The 22,760-nt window shown below is 32.5% G+C and overlaps 1 protein-coding gene across 1 annotated transcript in view; it reads left to right on the top strand.

Annotated features, from left to right (window-relative positions):
• The window catches only part of EIF3E (eukaryotic translation initiation factor 3 subunit E), a 39,680-nt gene that overhangs the window by 5,422 nt on the left and 11,498 nt on the right, over positions 1 to 22,760 (top strand). Inside the window, exons 2-10 of the mRNA XM_006211569.4 lie at positions 69 to 183; positions 1,609 to 1,726; positions 4,079 to 4,121; positions 5,188 to 5,292; positions 10,410 to 10,535; positions 11,183 to 11,307; positions 18,527 to 18,653; positions 19,536 to 19,637; positions 20,934 to 21,043. Coding sequence (XP_006211631.1) covers positions 69 to 183; positions 1,609 to 1,726; positions 4,079 to 4,121; positions 5,188 to 5,292; positions 10,410 to 10,535; positions 11,183 to 11,307; positions 18,527 to 18,653; positions 19,536 to 19,637; positions 20,934 to 21,043 — 971 coding nt within the window. The remainder of the gene's footprint in view (positions 1 to 68; positions 184 to 1,608; positions 1,727 to 4,078; positions 4,122 to 5,187; positions 5,293 to 10,409; positions 10,536 to 11,182; positions 11,308 to 18,526; positions 18,654 to 19,535; positions 19,638 to 20,933; positions 21,044 to 22,760) is intronic.

Here is a 22,760-nt window from a genome sequence, read left to right as displayed (position 1 = left end):
TCTTAGTATTAACCAGTTTATTTGGGGGAACTTCAATTTATTCATTAGAAAGTAATTTTCTTTTGCAGATATATAATGAAAAAGAATTGTTACAAGGGAAGTTGGATCTTCTTAGTGATACCAACATGGTAGACTTTGCTATGGATGTATACAAAAACCTTTATTCTGATGATATCCCTCATGGTAAGTTTTGTCATTACAACTGAAGCTTGACTTGTGAACTTAGGGCATGTGTAATAAAAGTTTTGTGATTTATAAAAGAGCTTTAGCCTAAAGTCTTAATAATTATTTGAATGATTCAAAAGTTCTTTGGATGAAAGGTAATATGAAGGTTACAGGTCTTCTAAAGTGTGTTATTTTCTCACCATAAAAGATGTGAAACTACTTTAAAACATAGCCATCAAATACCTTCGGTTAATACTGTGCATCATCAAAGTTTTCATTATGAATCAGACTATTTCCTTAGAATTATCTGAGAATCTTGCAGTTTTCTGGCTTGCTAACTTTTTCAGTTAGCATCTTGTGTGCCTTAGAGATGTCTTTTTGGTCTTGAAGCATTTGAGTATAGCCGTGATTCTCAAAAGTATGCTCCCAGAACCAGCATCCTCAACTCACCTCCGAGAGTTTGTTAGAAATCTTGGGCCACACCCCAGATCTACTTAATCAGAAACTATTGGCTGAAGACCAGCTCTCAAATTAGAGAACTACTGTGGTATAGTGTTCTTCAGATTCTGGTTTTCTGTAGTAATAGATGTTCTTTAAAAAAAATACTGTGCACGTATTACTTTGAAAGAGTCTAAGAACTCTTTCAGTAAAAAAAAAAAATTTATTTTGCTTAAATTGACATTTCTCAAAGTTTAATCGCAGATCCCCCTCTGTGTTTGAGAAACTATTCTAGTATATACTTTCTAATATGTAACACAGAAATTACTAAATTAAACATAATCACCATTTCAACTTTTATTACAGTTCCCTGCAATAACAGTAACTCTTTAAATTTTGGTTTGTGGTGAAAAAGTAAACTACTTCTTAGTGAAACTTTAAAACATGCCAGTAGGGTAGGTTATGTGCAAGTTTTGCTCTTCATAATGCAGTAAAAAGAAACTATAGAATTGGTTTTGAGAGGTTACAGAACTAGATTTATAGTGAAGAGAGAAATTATTAACTGGATTTATATTGCATTTAATCTAGTTGAAAACTTGTAGTAATAATATGTAAACCTCTCTGAGCCTCTGTTCAGAAACTCTGGGATAATATTCACCTGAGAGAATTCAGTGGGACCAAATATAAAAATACTGGGAACGAACTCTCAAATATAGAGTTAAATAATTGTTTCCTTGACAGCTCTTTCCCCCAGGCTGTATCTGTATATTCCTCAATTTTTTTTCAGAGTAAGAAGAGGGTTCTCTAAGACCTTTTGTGCCTTTGCAGTGCTTACAAGAAGAAATTGAAACTGGGGGAGTTACTGAGTCGATTGCTCCTGATGTGAATATGTTGGGGGGTAAATAAAAGTATGTCCAATTTAGATGGATTGAAAAATTTCTAGGGACATCCTCACAGTGAGCAATTTAGTTTAACATTATAGTCCCCCTTTGCATTTTTAAATAGCTTTGAGAGAAAAAAGAACCACCGTTGTTGCACAACTGAAACAGCTTCAAGCAGAAACGGAACCAATTGTGAAGATGTTTGAAGATCCAGAAACTACAAGGCAAATGCAGTCAACTAGGTAACCTCTCCTTAATTTGAGTTCTAAAAATTCTCTTTCTGGATTAATACAAGTGTTAATTCACACTTTATCTAGTATCCCAGCCTGAAAGTTCAGTTTAAAATATCGCTTTATCTGTTTATTTTCATTTATCCTATCGTGTAGGACCAGAAAGTCCTTAATTATAAATGTTAATACTAAATTTTTTTAGAACTTCTTTACCAGTTAATCCAAATCTGATTGTACGGAGCAGTTCCACCCTCCTACCCCCTTCACAGGGGGCATTTGACAATGTCTGGAGACATTTTTGGTTGTCAGAGCTGGAGAGATGTTACTGGCATCTGGGGAGGAGAGTCCAGGGATGCCGCTATACATCCTACAATGCATTGGACGGTTACCCCACTTCCCCAGAAAGAATTACCCAACCCAGAATGTCAGTGCTGAGATTGAGAGACTCCATGCTTGGGCAATACCTAGAGCCCGTGGGTTGCTCACTGAGAGGGAAACCTGAGCTCACTTTATCGCTTTGCTACATTCTCTCATATCCTTCCAACCTTGGTAACCAGCCCAAGGAGGGTAGTATAAAGTTGATATGGTTATATTTTATTTCTGACTTCCTCTTAGCTAAAAATAGACCTATTGTTTGCTTTCCAAAGAAAGCATTTTACCTTACTCTGACTTTATATATCACTAATTGAAGCCCTTTGCGTGATTAAAAATGTTTAAGAATAAAATCTTCTAAAATTGAATATTGCCATTGTAGTAAATTTTATCTTATCAGTATATTCACTTGACGAATTGTTCAAGGTTTTGCCATGTTGCACTGTAAGTTCTTATGCCACTGAACCAAATTTTTAGAGTGATTGGCTCTTAAGTTTCCATTTGTGATTTGGGAAAGTGTTACCAGATTTTTTTTTTTTAAAAAAAGCAAATACTGTATCATACTATATTGTTATAATATGCTGATATAACATACCATATCACACTACATATATATACAGAGATAGCTATATCTTACAAAGCTGTTTTATATTTTTATATATATATATATATATATATAGCTTATATATAGCCATCTCTATGTGTTTGTGTATACTTGTATACACCTAGAATATAATGAGTAATTATAGTCAAACTTACGTGACTATAATTGCCCACAAAGGGACAACTGAAATAATCCAGATGTTATAGTACAACAGAAAATTTAGTATTTAAATTTTGGATTTTGTCTAGTCCCTTAAATGCTGGGAAGTAATAAGTTTAGGGTAACTATTTTCAAAGTAGCAGCCTCTCCCTGCCAATTCCTCATTTTAAAATTTCACTAAATATATAGTGTTGTACTTATCATACTTTCTGAGAAATACCCAATCAGCCAGAGGACAGTGATTATATACCTGAGGGAGATAAGGAGTGTAACACAAAAATTTATTCACTATTATCTCTAGCAAGTGTTAAGTAGGTTTTTTGGAAATCTTTTTATGTTAAAATTTCATACATGTTTCTATTGTAATATGCCCATGTTAATTTTAGTGATAACATATCCCCTCCCCATTAAACCTTCAAGTAAAATTAGGCTCCCAGAAGACATGCTGCAGTATTCATTCTTGAAATAAGCATAAGAAAATTATTTCACTTTTGAAAATGCCCAGAAGGTGGGCAGCCCTGCCACCTATCACTTGTTCCTTGGTGTCTTTGACATCAATTTGTCTTTCACCATTCTGCCAACATCTCAAGTTATGCAGAGCTAATTTTAAAAAAGTTAAATTAGGGTATTTGCCACTTTGGTATGAATAATAATTATATAGGATGTGTAGCATAGATAGCATGTAAGTTAGGCATGATTTATTAATCTTGTAAATTTGCCAAATCACTGTCCTTATGAAAAATATTAACAGTGTGGACAAGGACAAAATTTATAGGATTAATTCCTACTTGTATGCTACATTTTACTTCAATCTCTGTTCTATTTTAAGAATATATTATCTATTAGAAATGTATCCTCAAGGGAGCAAATATCATTCTCAGTAGATTACCAGCTAAGTAGACTACTGACTTTACTGTAACTATAGTAAGAATGTTCTGGTTTTATTATCTAAAAAACTTAGATCATGTGGTGAATCACTGGTGATTTTCAGTTAGGGCTAAAGAAATCTGAAAGTGAAATTTTAAAATTTACAATTCTCCTTGAGTTCCTATTCCTTGTGTTCAAAACATGTAATGTTCTGTTTATTTTATTCAGGAAGTCTTATTTTCAATGTTTAAGTATTAAGGTAATTAAATGGTTTTATGTGAGTAACAAGATAGAAGTTGGATTTGCTTTCTTTGTTTTCTTTGGCCTGTAAAATACCCCAAAAATTGTTTTTTATTATTAAGGGATGGTCGGATGCTGTTTGACTACCTGGCAGACAAGCATGGTGTAAGTGGTCTTTTAAAAAATTGTTTAGTTTTCATGTGGTAATAAGGCTTATTAAACAATTGTGTAAAGATAGATTCATGGCTTGACAAGAGTATAATTTCCAGATTAATTTATTAGACATAATAACCTGGTATGTTTTTGAAACTGCAGTTTTTAAAAATTGGTCTTGATTGGAAAATAATATCCTAATATTACCTTTATAACAAATTCTCAGAATGCTTGTTTTCTCCAGAATGATCATACACTAGTTAGCATTTATTGTTTCTTACGGATTAACTAGTAGGTAAAGACAGAACTAAACTTGAATTAGAATGCTTTGAGTGATAGAATTAATACTTTAGCTGCCTTGTGGAATACAGTAGCCCTTGATATTATCAAGACCTTTATAAGTCCCCCCCAAAAGGAGTGTTGTTACAGACTTTCCTAATCATCTCCCAGTCTCCTTCCCCGGTATTAACTCAAAGTGTGAGACTGTGCATGTAATTAATTCTTTAACGTGCATTCAGGTTTTATCTCATTTAACAGTTGTAATAAGAAGCATGCCGACCACTGTGCAAAACTAGTCTTTCTGGTTTCCATATAGAATGTTTGGTTTTTTGCTGATGTTCTAGTTTGGAGCCCTTCTTAGATTTCTTCTCTTTCACGTAGCTTGCATCATAAACCCTAAAAGTTGGTGTAATAATGGGGGCCAGTTTTTGCAGAGACCTGAAGTTTACTGTACATATTATTTGTACAGAATCACAAAATCTTAGATATACTTGGTAGTTGGCTAAGCTCATTTACCAGCTAAGGGACTCATTGACTTGCAGACCTTCAGCTGCAATTCAAGTTTGTATCACAACAAAGTAGGTATTGTTACAATTCATAACTCTTTGAGGCCAGAAGTATGAATCCAATAATTCCTGATACTTATTTTTAGGGTCATGTGGTTTTCTGATTTTGGGGGTGGGGGTAAGCAACTGTTGAAAGAATTGACTTCTGGGGACATTTAAAAGAGTAAATGGTTTGAATTTTAAAACTCAAAATTAAAAAATAGAACTTAAGCTTTTTTTTCCCCTTTTTACAGTTTAGGCAGGAATATTTAGATACACTCTACAGGTATGCAAAATTCCAGTATGAATGTGGAAATTACTCTGGAGCAGCAGAATATCTTTACTTCTTTAGAGTGTTGGTAAGTTTTTTTATTCCCTCTTTTATAGGATTGCCTTGGTTCCTCAAAACATGTCTATCTCTGTAGATTTGGATCTGTCCATTAAGTTTTCAACAATCATTGGCAAACGGAGAAAAGAATTAAGAAACTTACAACAAAAACCAAATAGAAACAGAAAACCTTACATTAGGGCCTCAAAATTTGGAGGGAGATTTAACTTGTCCTTGAAATCCAAAAGTGGGAACCACTAATTTGTAATTTTATGTATAATTGTATGATTTTAGCATTAGTAGAATTCTATTATGTAGTGAATTAGTTATAAAATTACTGTATAGCACACTGAGTGGCACATAGTGAATGCTTAGTAAATATTTATTAAAAAAATCCATTATTCCTAATTTTAATTTAATATTTTATGTTGCCTATATTCCTTGAACTTGTTGTAAACAACTGTGGAATTCTGATGTTAATTTGAAAAGATTTTATGCCTTAATAGTAACTGTTTTCTGTTTACTTCTGCCCCCAGGTATTAGAATATAGAGGTCAGTGGCTTTTTGGGTTTTTTTGTTTGTTCGTTTTTTGTTTTCATTATGTAGGGAGTAGATGAGTTTAAGTGGTACTGCTAGAAAAAATTTCTGATTATGAAATACCCTTTTGTTTTCTTCATTTGACTCTGACACATTCCTAGATTCAGTGCTTTTATTAGGGAAGGAGAATTGTGTGAAGTTAAAGGAAAAATCAGGCTTTCACGTTGACAGATTTTTTTCTCATTCTGCCTTCTGTTTAGGTAATTGTATTAATAAATGCCTTCTGAAGTTACCAAAATGTTCTTGTTTTAACCAGCTTCTCATTTGAGAAATTATAATTTGTTACTTTGGGTTAGTAAGCAAGTACCTAAGTCTGTGATATCTCTAGTTAATCCTAGGAGTTGGGAAATTACTTCTTAAGACAGGAACTTTTTGTCTTAAAGCCTTGGAAGAGTCTGTTTTTTCTGTCTCTGTTTTCTGATGCCTTTTTTCTTGTAGCCCCACATGTCACAAAGAAAAGATTCATGGTTTTCTTCGGTTGTTTCCTAGGAAATTAAGTTTTCCTTTTTTCCAGGGAAACGAAGAGTTTGGTGTTACTAAATTGAATAAGTCTTACACTTAAAAAAGTACTTAGCTTCAGTTTTTTGAAGTGTCATCTTTCCTTCGAAGAAATAAAGATTTCAGTTTCTTTCCAAGTTTAATTTGAAAAATTTTTTTTCTTTTACTTCCGTTAGTAAATGAATTCTTAATTTACAGTTTAGCTGTGATTAGCTTGCAAGTGCATTGAAGGTAATTGGTGATGCTAAACTTGTAGTGACTTATCAGAAAATTCCATCAGTTTTACTTTGAATATTATGAAGGATTTAGAAGAGCAAAAGTTGATTACTTTGGAAATGTAAACAGCTTAAACCAGGATTGTAAAATCAGAAGCCTGATATGATTACAGGTACATGAAAAGAGTTGGTTATTCATATCATTTGTTAATGCTGGGAATGAATTTTGAGAATGAAGATTTAGTGTCATGTTAGAGTTCTAGCACAGTAAATTTATTGTTGCTGGTCAGTGAGTGAATGTGCCATTTTGCTAAGACATGGAAACTTAAGGTAACTGCTGGAAATCCAGATATTGAAACTCTTCTAGCATATCCACCTTTGAAAGCAGGTTGGTATGAAGAGCCAACTGTAATGACATGGACTTGAGCCAGAGAAGTACACGTGAACCTTTTGGGGATTAAAAAAATTGCTACACTGCTATAAAAAGCTTTTATCTTAATGCATATAACATATTCTACCTTTAATAGTATTATGTTTATATAGTATGGTTTTATAGTTAGTCTGAAAATGTCTGCATATGATAGAGATATATTAAAGGTTTGCAGATCTTTTATATTTACTTTTTTAAAATATGAAGATTTAATTAGTTCCCTATATTAAAAAAAAATTCTGGGTTGATTTTAAGCTTTTGTATTACCTAGCAAATCTTGTGATAGAACTCAGATGACATTTAAGTGATTGGCCACGATGGCCTGAATACAAAATTAATGTTTTACATTAAGAGCACTCTAAATGTAGTGATTAGATAGTCCTCAGAAATGAAATTTTTGTTCCATCTTGTGCCACAGCACATTTGAGTTACGTGGGAGTTGGTTACTTCATGTTGGCATACTAATAAATACTAATAACCAAGCTAGATTTAAAAATGGATTATTTTAGTTTTTCTTTTGATTTAGATAGGTACCACTGTAAAATCTCTGTATTTGAAATCTTTTTAGTAGCAAAAATAAAAACCGTGTTTTGGATTTGGGAGAAATAATGTCAAGTTTTTGCTTATTATTTAATTTTATTTTTTTGCAATGGCCTTTTTTTATTTCTAAATTCTTTTCTGGTGGGTTGATTATTCTTTGAAATCTATGGTTAAGGAAACATAAGCTATGAAAGAACCATTGTGACTGTGATCTGAGATTAGAATTTGACTCTCCGAGTGACCTGTTGTAGGTCAGTGTTGTATAAATTAAAGCTGTGTGACCCTAGAATCTACCTTTATTTTAAAAAAGACTTGGTGGCTTTTAGCATACACCAAGGAGTGCTTAAATGCACCCTGTTTGGTTGTGAAACTTCTTTGAATTATGCTGTAAGAAATGGATTAATTTGAATTGAAACGGTGTAGCAGATTTGGTAGGAATTTTTGAACATTTTTGTTTTAAAAATTAGCACGATATTTTAATTATTTTGTTAAAATTTGCCCTCACTGTGGCCTTTGGTCTGGCCCCAAAACATAACCCCTCCCCTCATTCAGCAGCTATTTGAAATAAAAGTGATTTTAAAATGCTAGGACTGTTGGTGATCATATTTTTGTGTGTGTTTCACTCAGAATTAAGAAGTTATCTCTTGTAAGTACTTGTCACTCAATTTAAAGGTACTTCTTGACTCAAGAAAGCTTGACTAATGATGGTTTTAGGATCTTGACTGAAGATTTGGATCTGATGTACTCTGGTAATGTCTCTGTAAAAGATGTTTGTTTGATATTGATTCTCAGATTCATAGTTTATCCCACTTTAACATTCGAAATTGAGATGTGTCCTGAATTGGTTTTGGGAACATAAAATAATATCTTAAAAATTGATGGCATCTTAGATTCAGTGAAATACTAACACTCAGATTTCTTTGTTAGGGTCAGCCATTTTATCCTTTGTAATTTGCACAATGATTTTATGGATTTTTAATGAATTTTTAAATTAAATGAGTTTTGACAAATGCATACACCTGTACAACTACCACTGGATCCCAGAAAGACCCCTTGTTCCCCTTTGCAGTCGTACCTTGCTCCTGGTTCATCCATTGATCTACTTTCCATCCCTATAGATTATTTTTTTCTGTTCTAGAATTTCATATAAGTGCAATGATATATGTAAGCTTGTGCCTGACTTGTTTTGATTAGTAAGTTTTTGAGATTTGTTTGTGTTAGTGTATGTATCAAAAGTTTGATTCTTTTTATTGCTGACTAGTATTCCATTCTTTGAATATATTAGTTTATTCATTTGTTAATGAGCATTTGGATTGTTTCTGTGTTTTGTCTATTTCAAATAAAGCCATGAGTATTCAGGTACAAGTTTTTTGTGGACATATCTTGTAATAATGATGAGAACCAGTGGTTTCATGGTTATGTTTCAAATTTTAATTTGTAAATTTAGTCTCTGCTATTTACCTGTTTTAAGAGTTTGCTAAATGTTTTTCAGTACATTTGAGTTAATTACTGCCATCAATGGAAGAATCTCAGTATAGGCAAGAGTCTGAATTAGGTATGGTTATTGTCCTCATAGTTTAGGTAACCTATCTATAGTACTCTGATATCATTTTTATTCTCATTATCATTTTGGTAATGATTCACATTTCCCGAGTTTTTATTACATATCAGATGATGATGTAATCTTTTTACATGTATTATGTCATTTAAATCATATAACAACTAAGGTGGGTTTTGTCACTATTCCCATTTTATAGATGAGGAAGCTAAAGCATAAATGGTTCAGCTATTTATAGTAAGTGATAGAGCCAGAATTATTGGTAGTTGGATTACCAGTCCTGCCCATACAATTTTATTTAACTTGTAATTGTAGTATGTACTAATAGTACTTTACCATGTAAGTGCCTCAGTGAAAAATTAAATTCAGAATTTCAACTTGGGGTACAGAAATGTATTCTCCCTCCAATACCCTCACTTCTGCTTTAGCACAATTCAGTCATTATATCCACTTTTTTGACCTTGTTTTGAGAGTCCTACTTTACTCGTTTTTGTTATTAGCCTAGTCCTTGTAGGTGTTTGGGTTTATGATCCACTTCCACCAGTGGCAAGAAGAGGTAGGTAGGGTGGCCCTCATTCCTCCTTTTTTGTGGGTGAACACTGCAGTATGACATTTAGCTTTCATGACTAGAAGTATAATTTTGGGCAAGTTATGCTCTCTATACATCAGTTCCCCCTCTTAAAATGGGGATAACAATTATTTACGTTCCAGGGTTTTAGGATTGTATGAGAAAATGAACTTTGGTTTCTCAGTACATATTCCTTTGATAATTGTTAATACTGTTAAGCCGTAGACCTGCTTTTGTTTTTTCTCTCTCTCCATAACCTCTTCTATTTGTGTCATAATTTGGAATTTTTTTTGTTCTGGAAATAATTTTTCTAAATTGTAAATGAGACCCACGCACAAGTCTTGATTTCCACATCTTCACTTCAGTTATTTTTAGCAACAAATTGACTCTGAATCTAACTTTGTTTGCAAAGTTTTAGGTTTCTAAAATTTGATTAGTTGTGTATGAATAATCTGAAATGGGTTATACTAAAACACTGGTGCTGTATCCTAGTTTTAAGTTACTCTTTATTTTCTGATCTAGACTGAATATCAAAGACTTGACTATTTTTAGTAAATTAAGGTAAATGAAAGCTGTTTGAATCAGTTTAACTAGTGTGATCCAAATACATATCTGGAGTTTTCAGAAGAGAGCTACAGGTCTTTTAGTAGGCTAGATGGATATGTAGGCTATAAAATGTACACTATCTTTTTTTTTCCCTGAAGAGTATTTGGAATATAATTAATTATGATTGCTTAAACAGGTTCCAGCAACAGATAGAAATGCTCTGAGTTCACTCTGGGGAAAACTGGCCTCTGAAATCTTAATGCAGAATTGGGATGCAGCCATGGAAGACCTTACACGGCTAAAAGAGACCATAGATAATAATGTGAGTTATTCCTTTTCAGGGTGATTCTCTGAAATTTCTCTGTATCTTTCATACTTTCTGATAAGGAAAACACTGTACTTAAAAAGGAAGGAAGGAAGGGAGGGAGACTAAAACGTTGGCCTGACATAAAAGTCACAGTGTAAGTGGCTTGATTAGTTTCACAGAATCTCCTTGAAGAAAGATGTCAAACTTCTTTTAGCTTTTGGAGTAAATAATTCAATTTTCACTTTTGTTACAGCTATGGTGCCTTTTTTATCTGCATCAGTGAAAATGACAATATGGTTAGTGCCACCTATTATTGAAAGTCCTATGCAGAAGATGACAGATTTCATCTATCAGTGTCTAATAAAACCACTTATTTTATGGAGTGTTTAATTTAGTCCCTGCTTTTAAAAATGTTTTCTGAAGTGAGTATAATTTACAGCCTCTAAAAATGGCTTGGGCATTATTGAATCTGTCCCTGAGAAAGGAAAATTTTGAATGTCAAGGGTCATGCAGAGAGTAGCGTGGTCTAGTGGATTGGACTTTGATAGTAATATCAAGGTGCATGCCTTAGAAAGTTCCATTTTAACTAAAATTCTGAGATCAGCAACGTTTATTCCTTTTCCTCTTTCTCATGTATTGTTTCCTATTTTTTAACCCTTTAGTCTGTGAGTTCGCCACTTCAGTCTCTTCAGCAGCGGACATGGCTCATTCACTGGTCTCTGTTTGTTTTCTTCAATCACCCCAAAGGGCGTGATAACATTATTGATCTCTTCCTTTACCAGCCACAGTAAGTTATTTCACTGTGTAATTTTGGCATTAATTGTATGAAATCAAATGGATTTTTAAAAATTTAAAACGTACTTCTCTCTGACATTTGCATTTGTTCACATTATTCCCCCCCTTCATGTGGTAGATTTACTTGTTAATTGCAAAAGCTTACATGTAACTCTAAATTATTTGATAAAAGTGTACTTTAAACCCTTTAAAGTGCTATTTAAGTGTAGTCCTTGGGCCAGCAGCATCGATGACATGTAAAATTGCAGGCCTTATCTTAGAGGTTCTAAATCAGAATCTGCAATTGAACGAGAACCCAAGTAATTCATACACAAATTAAAGCTTAAGATTAAGGCTCTAGGCCATATTATTTGGAAAGAAGCTATACATCCCAGGAGAATCTCATTTATACCATCTTTGCTCCATCATCCAGCTTTCAGTGATAAGAAATTCACTGCTTTATGAAATAGACTGTTCTGTTACCTAGAAATCATTTCAAAAAAATTTATTCTTCCAGTTAAGATCAATGCCATTGAATCTGCTGCACATTATTTCTTACTTATGGTCATTTTGGTAAGTTTTAAGACTAAAATATTTGACCTCTTAAGTTGTTAACATAACCAACAGGACTTTGAATTTAAGAGAAATCAAGTTACTGGTGGTGATACAGATGAAAAATAATTGCCAACCAAAAATGCAAGTAATTTTTTAACATAGTAACAGGGAGCCATTTTTTAATGGTGTATATTATGTTCTCTGCATTAAATGCTATATGTTCCCCTGAATCTGGCAAACTGAAGCACTTTTATCAGAAATGTCCTTGGTTTATTTTTGTATTAACATTACAACTTAAATTCTGTGTTAATGTATTTAGTCAGTATTTGCATGACATGCTGGTTCAGTTTGTTAAAACCGAACAACGGCAAAGAAGTTTTTGTAACAGGAAATTGTTTTTGTCTTTCCTTGAAAAGGGAAAAGCAAAATCTACATGGCATTAAGTGAGCTAGAAGACTGTGATATTTGCCTGCATTCCAGCATTAAATTTTAAATGTAAATATAAGAGTTAAAATTTTATAATTTACATAGCATTATAGTCATTTCTTTTTTTATTAAGAGATTTTTTTGGACTCAAGTGTGCCTCTAGGTTCACATTATTCACTAATGTGGACATAAAAGCTTCATTCTGTCTGAGCTCTTGTTCCTCCTTAAATCCTATTTGTGGGAAATTTACAATTATTAAAGTTACATACATACTTTACTATTTGCTGGGTGCTCTGGTAGGTTGTTTGTAATCTGGAAAGTTATATAAGTTATAGTCCGTATGTTGCATTAAGTAAAAAGCTCTTGGAAAAGTTTTGTTTGTTTGTTTTTTTAGCCACTATGTACTAAAGTAAAATCCTACAAGGGTGGTATTATTTTGTTCTGGCCTTTGGTATATAGTAAGCTTACAACTTTATTTGGCAGTATTGTAGAGGTAGATCTGCAAAGAAGTAGCTGAACCAACCTCAAAAAGACTAATGTATAAAACCAAAATGCCATCATTATTTGCAATGTGAAGTGCTAAGAGGACTTAGTACATGAAATATTGACAAATTGTTCTGACCCTTAGGTTTAATACATAGAAAGTTGTAGAATACAGAACCTTTATGAATACTTGGAATCAGAATAGAAAACTTATGTGACTAGAATGTTTAATGGCATCATCAAGTGAAGTATCATGTTAACATATCCATTTCCACAATAGGAACATTCTTGTTAGTGGGACCAGATCATGAATTTTTTTTTTGTTTTGGCAGGTATGTCGTCCTAAACATTTTGATGGGCATTTCCAAGATTTGCTTTTTGCTTCTCTTTTTACAATTCCATTTAAGATCGGTGCTTCTCATTGTGCTCCTGTCTTCCTCTTCTGTCCCCCATACTGATTTAAATATGTTAATATCTTTCTTTTCTTGAGGGGGGAGTAGTTTGTTTGATTGATTGATTGACTAACTGATTCAGAGGTACTGGGGATTGAACCCAGAATCTTATGCATGCTGAGCATGCACTCTTCCATTGAGCTGTATCCTCCCCCCTTAAATATGTTAATATCTTTTATCAACTTCTTCTCTTGTCTTCCCTATCTGGTAGCTTTCTCATTAAATTGATGAATCTCACTTTGCTCTGGTGCATTGTTTATTTCCTCTTCTGAGGGCAGTCTTATTTCCCTTATACTCTGATTCTTGAGAAGTACCTTTTTCCTGCACCCTTTGGGCAACCATTATATTATAGAAGAGGCTTTTTTGTGATACTGACAGTTGTGATCTCATGCAGTAGTTGAGACATTAATATTGGATGAATCTGGAGTATCCAGAAAAATTATTGGTAAATCATTGCAAGAAATTTGAGAATACTGAGTATAAAATAGTTATGTAACTATCCTTATTGCTAAACTATCCATGCATCTTATGCAAAAATGTTTTATGAGAATTTCAAACTCAAGAATTAAAGATATATTTCTCAATATTTGTGGAGATTAATCAGATATGCATTCAAATGAAAAAAGATTAAAAGTAACATTATCATGTTTGCCTCCCTCCTAATAATAAAACCTGTAAGATTGTCTTATGAGTTGATTGATATCCCTAAAGTCAGGTGTGGGAGTATGAGCCTTCCCTGAATGAGCAGATTGACCTAAACATTGGATCCTTTAGTAGCTGGCTCTCATCTTGACACCTAGTAGATGAGTTAAGGCTAAGGACAGCTCTTGAGCTCGGCCATAGAAATCACTAGGAATTGGCTTTCCACGGTACTATTTATAGGTAGACCCACTCTCCTGTAGTTTTTGCAGTTACATATGTATCCAGAAAAGAACATTAAATTCAGCTGATTTTTTTAAATATTTTCAGGTAAGGAAAGGAAGTATACAAACAAGAAAAATAAAAATATTCAAACCCACTGTGAAAAAAAATCTGTACTACAAATAAGAAGGAAACAGTATGGATTAATTCTTGACAACCTTATGGCTTATATGAAATTAAAACAATACATTTAAGTCATTAGTGGAACCATTTATTATAAATATTAGAAATAGTTCAATTGAGAATGGAGAAAGTTTTGTTAAAGATAAAAGTCAAACTTGTATTCTAAACTGTCCTAAAATTCTGAACTATATTGGTTGGTCTTGTACTTTAAATAGTCTTTACCCATGCATGATTTTATAACACTATGCTTTGGTTATTTGGGAAGTACTGGTTCAGGGAGTTGTGCAGGTATTCCAGATATGTTGACATTGTACAATACCAGAAAATCACAATCATTAATTTTACTTCTAAACCCATTAGAAAAAGTATTGAAAAGTAGTCAAACTCTTGATGACAGGTACAAATTTTCAAAATTCTGCTTTTTGAAAACTCTAATTTTATTATTTGTTTTTACTGAAGGATAAGCCCAACTTCAGTTTCTGGAAAATGCCAGATACCTAAGTCTGAATAGCTTTGGTGTGACTGTTATTCTTTAAAATAAAAAAAGCGTTCTGTGAGAAAAGCAGCTAGTTCACCTTACAACTCAGTCATAGAAGTATTTTTCCTTAAAACAACCATGACACTGAAGTGTACAGCAGAAGATCTTTTGCACTTCCCATCTTAGTCACACAGAATATTAAAATTAGTACTCGAGATGAAGTTTCTAAAAATTAATAATTTGTAAGGCCTAATCAAGGACATAGTTGAAATTGGATTTTTTTTTTAACTGCAAGAGTGTGATTATTAAAAGGTAACAGTGACTGATATAGTATGATTCCACTGCTGTGATTTTGTACTAAGATACCAGAAGAGTTCATTTTTTTGTTTATGATTTGGTGATTTTCAGTAACTTTACCAAGTGGTGCAACCATCACCATAAACTGGTTTTTGAACATTTTCATCCTCCAATAACAACCCTCATGCCATTTGAACTATTTTTTTTTAACAGAAATAGTCTGTTAGCAAAATGTGAAAAAGAAGACTGCACAGTAGTTATTACAACTTTCAGTTTTCACCAAAATACTGTTCTTACCGTTTTCACTTGCCATAGGGTCAGGTTGCCATAATATTTTCTTCCTCATTAGTAATGTCTTCATGAGTTGCTTTGATTTTGCTTCATTCTAACTTTTTCTTCTAAGAATACACCCAGTTGGCTTTATAGATCATTGTTTCACCATTTTCAAGTAGACAAGCTTCTAGCAAGTAACATGTAATTTGCATTTGTTTATAGTCAGTATGTGTTTTCCAGTTGTCTGTTAGGTAGTAGATATTAGTGGATAAAGTATATTTTCCTGTTTTTAACTTCTAATAGCACAGGAATACAATTTAATGTGGTTCATTGAATGTAGGTTAAATTAATTATATAGATTATGATTTCAGGCTTTTTTAAACTACTGAAGTACTTTGGAGATAACTTATACTTTATCCTTGAAGTGAAAGTTTAGATGCTAGTGCGGGTTAAAGTCTCTCACATCATATATAGTACCATTTCTGCCATAATTTATTCTGAATCTAAAATGGAGATGATTTACACATTTGAAAAATGTTAAACTTTTAAATGTAACATAATATACAAGAGAAGGTATCAGGTGTAAGATAGAACAGTGTTCGTAGGCTATTAGAGATGAGGCTTTGCCACCAAATGTAGCTGCTATTAGGAGGAAGAATGCATTTGTAATACAATGCCCTAGGTACTGTCCAGTTGTAAAAAGAAAGATAAAAAGATCATTTAGCAAAAGAGTGTTTAATTTGTTTTCTAAATAATAATGCTAATTTCCTAAGAAATTTCAAATTTTACTATTAACAGTCAACTGGATGGTATCCAGAATATGTCCTGATTGACCCTTCTGCCTTTATTTTTCCTAAATTTTCTAAGTAGTCCTGATAAGAAAACTCTTTCTCATGAAGATATTTTGCCTGCTTTAGCTCAGTGTGATCTCTAAGTTCCCCATCTAAAAATCCATCCTCTGAAGTTCTGTAAGTCTCACCTTTGATTTTTTTTTCAGCCTGCCTTTCTAGAAATAACCGTTTCTTCTTTTCTGTATTAATTAAAGTTTTTCAAGTTCTATCTCGGGTTTACTTCCTTCATGAGGTCCTGTATATTGTGCCTGCCTTATATTTGGAATTTAATTATTTATTTTTTTTTAAAAAAAAACTTAGAATTGCCTTATTTCCCCAACTAGATTATACACATATTTGAGAGCAGAATTTTTACTTTGTTTAATCTTTATATCATCCCTCACATAATAGATACTTAAATATTTTTTATTTGGTGGTATATTTTGTCTTATCCTTTGAGTACTAGGTGTTCTGACTTGCAGTTAGAAAATACTGTAAGAAAACTTCCATAATTGGAGCAGGGTTGTACTAGAGGAAAAATAAGCATTTTTATTTAACCATCATGAAATTATACTTCAGAACACAATAAATACTGAATCTCTTACTTAAAGGAAAAATAATTTTAAGTTAGATTTCAAAAATAAGGGAGGTATAGCCTCCTTTCTGACATAGTTTATAGTCCAACAAACAACACAACAAGTAGCTTAAGAACATGCTTAACTAAGTACAGATGTATTGTGCATGCTAAACACACTGTAAATGTGTAACACCCATCAGTGAGACTGGAGAAGTTAGAAGACTAAGCCCAGTGAAGATGAAAATTGGTTTTACCTTCAATTTTTGATTGATAGAGAAGAAAGAAGATAAAGAGAAGTAAAACAAAAGAGCACAATGGTTATGTGTGAGTTTTGCTTGTATTTGAACTAAATATATAATTAATTACTGATCCTACAAGAGTATAAACTTGGATAACTTCCCCAGAATCACTCTTAATCCCCACTCCCTTGTTTTATGTATCCATCTATATAGATATCTGGCCCTTTATAAAAATTTTGCTTCCCCCTGCTGTATACTCATCAGAGAGATAATTTCCTAAGGAAGTCTTTCTCCAATAAAAACAAGTTACATATGGTGTAATGATATAAAGAAAGGATAAGTAAAAATAAATATGTTTAACATAATATAAAATAAACTTAGTTTTTTTGGTCTTGAATGAGTTTCATAAATGCTTACTAAAATTACTGAATTCAAAACTGATTAAGAAAACAATCATGCTTTCCTGTGCTTGTATGTGATGTCTGATAAGAATATAGAGGCAATCACTTGTCCTGAATGAATATGGTGTTTTAAATTTTCTGCCTAAAACTCAGGCTTGATTTTTCAAATGATGAAACTTTTAGCTGATTTGTTTAGTTACTTTTCCTAGAAATTGTTTTATTCTTGAGTGAGTGTTGATTCAGTTTATACCCTGCTTTGTTTAGAGGGAATTTAAAGGGGAGTGAGTGGGACTAGATTTTATTAAGTGTTAGGTTATGATCAGGTTCTGGTGTCCTCTAAAGAGTTCAACATTTTATTGGGAATCTACGATATAACAAAGTAAAAAAGATTTATTAATATTATAATTTGGGAGAACTTGGAAGATAAGGTACCTGAGCTGGACCTTGAAGGATGGCTAAAATTTGCTTTCAGAAGGATGTGTTTGGGAGAGCAGTCCATGTGGAGTGGACTTTAAGAAGGGAGGAAAGCAGGAGATAGTCAGTGTTGGTGTGGTGGGAGATGGAGCTGTATAGGTACTTTGGGGCTTGAACATTTAGCTAAGAGGAATGGACTTAATTGACAAATATTCCCAAGCTTTGCGTGGTACCTGGTGCTCAGACATTCTTATTGAATAAAAACTGGGGAGCTATATAAGAAAATTGAGAGGAGAGATACAGGATAAACACCAAATAACAGAGGATAGCCAGCTCTTGATAGTTTCTTTCTCTATTGTTTCCAGTCTTTCATCCCCTGAAATGAATTCTTTAATTTGTGTAAGTGTTTGATTCTCTAATTATGAGTGTTTCACACATTGAAATCTTTTGGAACAGACTAATAGCATATATAAGGGCCTTCCAAAATCCTTTTACTCACCAATGGTAATAGGGTTATTTACCTCTCAAGTAAGACTCTCATCTCACTCCAAATTGGGGAATACCAGTTGGATTTCTTATCAGTTAGACTTTTTTTTGGAGGTGGCCCTTACAATATTCATTCTTAAGTTTTTGCAGTCCTAGGTTACTCAAACAGTGCAATCTAATGGGCTGTCCAAGTGTTTTCTTTAAATCACAGATGATTATAGATCTAGAAAAACTGGGTAGTTATTAATTTTAAGTAACTTTTGTATTTTTACCTTAGGTATCTTAATGCAATTCAAACGATGTGTCCCCATATTCTCCGCTATTTGACCACAGCAGTCATAACAAACAAGGATGTTCGAAAACGCCGGCAGGTGCTAAAAGATCTGGTCAAAGTTATTCAGCAGGTAAAAAGTGAAATCTTTATTGATTTTTTTTTAAATACATCTAAATTTTGAGCCTAACCTCTTTTTCTAAAGTAGGACTCTTTCCTTCCTGACCAAAAAAAAGAAACTAAAAAATATTAAAAAGTAGGACTTTTAGTTCTTAAGGTAAAATGTTTAAAAAAAAAATTCAAGTCTACATGAAGTATATGTGGAAAGAAAAGAGCTCAAGAGCTCCAAATGGGCATATACCATCTTTAAGTTCAAGATATACTTAAAGTAGATGTGGTATGAATGAATACTGCTCTCTAGGTGGATATTTAATAGACATTGTGTATTAGGGTTACTCTTACTGCAAACAGTAAAGGAGATCTGAAGCCTGGAACTTTTTGTTGAAAGATCACTATATAATTCGAGTAGTGCTCTTTACTTTAATATAATTATAATTTATAATTTATAGTTGTACAAAAGCTACTGCCCCACTGTTTGATTTTTAGTGAATTTCTCAGGAATAACTATGGGTTGAAAAAAGAACTTAAATATTTGTTTGACTTAATAAATTAAGTACAAAAAGACAATTTTATTCTGCAGGATATGAATATCCTTTTACTTTGAGAAATTCATCACTATTTATTAACTACAGGAGGCTTTTGGAAGTAGGTGAATTTGAAAGTTTTTGGACTGTTTCAGGATAAGAATTTAGAGAACTTGGTCTGGAAGGCATTATAAGCTTAAGGTGTGGCCTGGAATCAGGATATGGGCAATTGCTTTGAGAAGATAATACTAGGTAATTTGTTAGAAATTAATGGTAAGGGAGGAGAAAATAGGAAGGTGGGACTGTTCTGGGGGCAATCTACTAAACAATGTTGAATCAGATCCAACTTGACCTTTGACTTAATTTTACAGGAGTCTTACACATATAAAGACCCAATTACTGAGTTTGTTGAATGCTTGTATGTTAACTTTGACTTTGATGGAGCTCAGAAAAAGCTGAGGGAATGTGAATCAGTAAGTATAAATTTTACTTACAAATTTATAACATTCTTCAACTTTTGGATATTATAAGAGTTATTTAACCTTGCAGAATGTTATTAAAGTAATGATACCAGAAATGTTCATTAATCTTAAAATTGCAGATTGTTTAGATGTACTGGGTTGAAGACATTTTTAATATTACTACCATGTGTATATCTTCTTGGTTAGGACAGTTTGTTAAAACATTGGGAGCATTATAAATTCACACATGATTTCATCTTATCCTGAATGAGTAAATATGTGAAATATTTTATATGTATTGGCAAGGTTATATGGAATTTAATATCACAACTGTGATTTCAAAATTTTTTTAATAAGCAGGCCTGTCTTTAGAATTTTTCACATGATTATATTTAACATTTGCTATAAATCAGTCAAGCTAAGAGTTTTAATTTTTTAACTAGAGTGTCTTTTGGTTGGTAGAAACTAAAGATACTTTCAGAGCTACTGAAATAGATGTATGGGTTTCTTGAATAAATTAGTTTGCAAGTTTTGAGAAACTAAGAATTTACCTGTTAAATGCATTTACCAAATTCACAAGTTACTACTTGTCGATTTCATTTTTGAACTCAAATGTTACCACAAAAATGCGAATAGTTTGTTGAAGGACTAAGATCTTATATGTCTAAGAAAAGAAAATTGTATAAATATATCTTCAGAGGTGATTTTCAAACAGACAAAATTGGAATTCAGTGTAATAACTTGTGTACATACAGCCAAATGCAGCATTGTTAAATATTGATGTATATTTGTAATTAAGTATCTAGGCCTTGCCTAGGCAATGGGGCATTTGGTTCCTGTTCTTGAATTAAAGTATTCTCTTTTAATTATGATACCATCTGTGAAATAGGTGCCACCTCTTGAATTTTTTTCTTTTGTAGATTTCCAGGTCTACTTATTATCACAGAAGTTTGCATATCTTTAGTCCATTCGTAACTACTTTAAATAGCTGGAAAATATTATTTACAGAGCATTTATGTAGCATAATGATAGGAGAAAGCTTTGTCACAAGGTTGTTCAAGTTGTTGAAAGAACAAGGAAACATTGCAGATCTTTTGTCTTTTTCTTGTAACATTCACTTACTTGTTTGAATTGTTAGACTTGAACATAGTGTTCTAGAAAGTGCTATGGTGTAGAACTTGTGGTATTAGATGAGAGATTGTAGTGAATGGAATAATGAGTAAGGCACACAAAGTATTTGAAACACATTTTTAAAAATTGCTTGTCAGCACCATTAATTTTTTTTTCTTTTATATTTTGTGCACATAGGTGCTAGTGAATGATTTCTTCTTGGTGGCTTGTCTTGAGGATTTCATTGAAAATGCCCGTCTCTTTATATTTGAGACTTTTTGTCGCATCCATCAGTGCATCAGCATTAAGTAAGAACACTCTGATTTGACTTATATTTTCTACTTTTAAATTCCTAGCAATTTTTATTTATTATAGAGTTATACTTAATAGGATTCCAGTTAGAGTTTTATTTTATTTCTCTTTGCTTTAGAAGAAAAGAAAAAGTTTCATTGATTTATTAAAAATCCTAACTTTTGTTTGAATTCTAGGATACTAAAGATCCTTCTTTATCTTCTTTAGTTTCCATGTCCCACCTGTGGGGCAGCATGATTTTTGAAAATGATAACTTCAAGGCAGTCTTATGATTGTAATTTACTTTTTTAAAGTTACCTTTTAAAAGGGTACTATTATATTATTATGTAGGGAGAAAAAAGCCGTAACCAGTTTCAGAATGGTTTTCAACAGGAGTTCAAATAAGGAGTTAGTCCATAGTAAATCAGAAATACTATTAAAAAAGACCATATTTGGTAATTGTTTTAGTTAATTGAGTTTGTTTTATTTAATTATATATTTGAATTCTCATATAGTAAACTCCTAGGACATCGTAAAATGTTGAAACATGGAAAAATTATGTATGGTGAATTTCAGTTGAAATTTTCTCTGTTGTGTGAGAAAATTATTGGGGAAAAATCGTGAAACTTATGTAACTATTAGAAACTAATTTTACATACTAGAATTTGAAAAATAACCAGTGCCCTTTGGCCACAGATGAAGTCGAACAGTAAAAGCTCTATAAATATTTAAAAAGTTACTACTTTAATGTTTGCCTCTTAGGAATTGTATGTAGACCAAAAGTTTTCTTTAGTGCCATTTGTTTTTGTTAAGGCATCCACCCTTGCTTGCCTAATTTTAGTGGGTTGTCATTGTAGTGGTTATTCAGAGTTTGATTTATAGTGATTGTGGGGCTTTTCTGGGAGTCAACACCTTGACTTCAACTTACTAGTACTTTACTATAGCTAGCAGACGAATAATTTTAAAAATCTTAATTCTCTTAAAGAATACTTGGGAATCCCTAATATGTCATTGCTTATGAAATAGGTAGGTTGGGACTCTGGTGGACAATAGATAACTGAATTCCTGCATTGCTTTTTTAAAGAAAGATTTATAATTCGGGCTTGAGAAAGAGGGATGTTAATATTGATTTTCCTTGTAGACTTTTCCCCATTTCTCATTAGAAACTGATCACTTGGGTGTTTTTTGTTGTTGTTGTTGTTCAGAACTTATTTAACTGTTTACCCTGTTGTAAGCCTTCTTAGAGCAGACTCTTTTTTAAAAAATAGGTCTTTAGCACCTAATATACTTACTTTGTAAATAATGATGCTCAGTAAATACTTGTTAAATTAGTTTCTTTCCTTTGCATTAGGGAATTTTGTCCATTATTTTTGTCTGTGTTACTGCTTTTTCACTTTGATGTTTGCTTCTTTAGTTAGGTACCTTCTTAGGTACCTCCTAAGGTATCATGAGTGAGGTTTTTTATTCCAGTTTCCCTGTATTAACTCTGGGACCTTAAATCATTATTTTGCTTCTTGGGATTCAGTTTTCTATCCTTAACGGTAAAATAGATACATGTGCATTCAAGAGCCATGTATAGCTCAAAGAAGGTAATATAGTAGCTTTTATAAACTTTCACGTGACTTTGTCTTTCTCAAAGAATCCTTCTAAACATGTCAATGTAGTTTTTGAATTTTTTTTCTTTGATTCCTGTAGTTTTTGTGACTTTAGACAAATATTTAGTGGCTTTTAAAG

This window comes from Vicugna pacos, chromosome 25 (assembly GCF_048564905.1).
Source record: "Vicugna pacos chromosome 25, VicPac4, whole genome shotgun sequence".
NCBI classification, from domain to species: Eukaryota; Metazoa; Chordata; class Mammalia; order Artiodactyla; family Camelidae; genus Vicugna; species Vicugna pacos.
The sequence above is the reverse complement of the archived record's forward strand: the minus strand, read 5'-3'. Positions and strand labels throughout refer to the sequence as shown.